The sequence below is a fragment of the Crocodylus porosus genome, unplaced genomic scaffold (genome assembly GCF_001723895.1).
Source record: "Crocodylus porosus isolate Cpor-Errol unplaced genomic scaffold, CroPor_comp1, whole genome shotgun sequence".
Taxonomy (NCBI): domain Eukaryota; kingdom Metazoa; phylum Chordata; order Crocodylia; family Crocodylidae; genus Crocodylus; species Crocodylus porosus.
In genome coordinates this window covers 199,847,819-199,849,944 of record NW_017728906.1, presented here as the reverse complement: position 1 = coordinate 199,849,944, position 2,126 = coordinate 199,847,819, and the positions used below count along the sequence as shown (strand labels likewise).

At 61.6% G+C, this 2,126-nt stretch overlaps 1 protein-coding gene across 1 annotated transcript in view; it reads left to right on the top strand.

Annotated features, from left to right (window-relative positions):
• The window catches only part of DNHD1 (dynein heavy chain domain 1), a gene marked incomplete at its 5' end in the record, with an annotated part of 32,106 nt that overhangs the window by 5,662 nt on the left and 24,318 nt on the right, over positions 1–2,126 (top strand). Inside the window, 2 exon segments of the mRNA XM_019528553.1 lie at positions 1,557–1,905; positions 1,908–2,116. Coding sequence (XP_019384098.1) covers positions 1,557–1,905; positions 1,908–2,116 — 558 coding nt within the window.

The following is a 2,126-nucleotide window of genomic DNA, read 5'->3' as shown; positions in this document are numbered from 1 at the left end:
TGCGAGACCAGGTCGAAGGCCTTTCTGAAGTCCAAGTATATGACATCAGCCTCATTTCCCCAGTCCAGGTGGTGAGTAACCCGATCAGAGAAGGAAATGAGGTTGGTCTGGCACGACCAGCCCATAACGCAGCCACGCTGGCTATCCGTCATAATGCTGCCTTCGGTTAACCTCTGTGTGATGGTTTCTTCGATGATTTTCTCCAGGATTTTACCTGGGATTGAGGTCAAACTGATTGGCCTGTAGTTTCCTGGGTCCTCCCTTCTCCTTCTCTTCAAGGCAGGCACCGCGCTGGCTTGTTCCCAGTCCTCTGGGACGTCTCCCGAGCGCCACAAGTCTTCAAATAACTTCGCCATCAGGTGCACGGTGACGTCGGCCAGCTTTTAACGCTCTCGGGTGTAGTTCGTCCGGTCCAACTGATATTTGCCTTTGTAGCCTGTTTTGCCAACTGATATTTAGCCTTATAGATATTTAGCCTTTGTAGGCGCTCCCCCAGGAGATCTATGTCAACTGTGGGAGGACGGTCACCCCCATCGTGGTCACCCTGTATCCTGTCAAGCAGGCTAATGCCTGAAATACCAACGGGAAGTCTTCATTCGGGAGTTCGGTTTTGTCCCGGGTTTCGGTTGACAGGCGTCCCATTTCATTTAACAGGGGCCCTAGGCTCCCCCTGTTCCTTTTGCGACTTCCTACGTAGCTAAAGACGGACTTTTGTTGTCCTTGAACGCGGTGGCCAGTTCATGTTCAGTTCGTGCTTTCGCTGTCCTGACGTGCTCCCCGCAGGCGCGGGCAGCTCCGAGTACTCCTCTTCAGCAGTCGCTCATTTCAGGACTCCCCTGTTGAGCCAAGGGGGTCCCCCAGCTCTTTTACTGCCTTTCTTGCGAGAGGGACTAGACTTTCTTCTTTAGGATTGCTTCCTCGAGGAACAACCACACTTCTTGTATTCCCTTCCTCACCCGACCGTGGTCCTGCAGGGCCTCGCCAACCAAGCTCCCGAGTTTGTGGAAATCAGGTTTCCTAAAATCGGGGATTTCTACCCTACTGGCTGATTTTCCCTGGCTTGCGGTGGATGGAGAAGGTGATCATCTCATGGTGGCTGACACCCCGTTTCCCTTCAGTCTGCGGGTTGCTCACTAGATCGTCCCCTTTGGCCAGAACCGAGTTCAGGAGCACCTTGCCCCTGGTCGGGCCATGGGCTTCGTGAGTTAGACAGAGCGCCTTGAGGCGGGCGAGGAAGCTCTGTGAGCTGTCTCAGCCACGCGTTCCCATCCCGGAGACGCGGGTCTTAGCCTGGACACTGCCTTCCACGGGAAGGACCGAGAAGCCCACCCCATCCCGGGGTCCTCCTGCTTTGAGCAGTGCCACGCTGCCACCTCTCCTCCTGGCCCCTTAGCCCCTCTCCCTCCTGTCCAAGTCGTCTTCCTGGACCTTCCCCTCCAGGCCGGACACCAGCTTCCACCTCGTGACGTGGTCGCGACCCCCAGGGAGGTGCACGCGCACGCACACGGCTGTGCCTGTCCCCGGAGCCCCCTCGCGCTGACCCGCTCTACCCGCAGCTCCTGGACATGTGGGAGGCCTTCGTCTTCCAGCAGCAGGAGGCCTCGGACTTCATCACCTTGCGGCGCCTCAGTATCATGGACGAGCTGGAAGAGTCGCTGCAGCGGGCGCGGCGGGAGCTGCACGACCTGCTGGCCGCGGCCACCACGGGCCGGTTCCGGGACCCCGCGTCCAACGCCCGCGCCGCCGAGCAGGACCTGCGCGGCCTGCTCCTGTGCTTCCAGGCCACGGCCGCCCGCCTGGACGAGCTCTGCCACTCCCAGAAGACCCTCACAGGCACGGCCGTGCCGCCCCGCCGCGCCCGGGCCCCGCAGCCCTGCGGCACCCGGCAGACCCTGGGCTGCGCGTCCCCCCCAGGCTCCCGGGGGCTGCCCCGGCACGGCGGGCAGGGCTCCCAAACGAGCGTGTGCCCGCCCCCGCAGGGGACTGCATGGACCAGGCTTTCGTGGCCACGGGCCAGGACCTGATCGAGGCCCACGAGCGCCTCTGGAGGCTCTTCCGCACCGTCACCGAGCAGCTCGCGGAGTGGCGCTGCCTCGCCTTCGCCAAGGTACCCAGGGCCCCCCGCG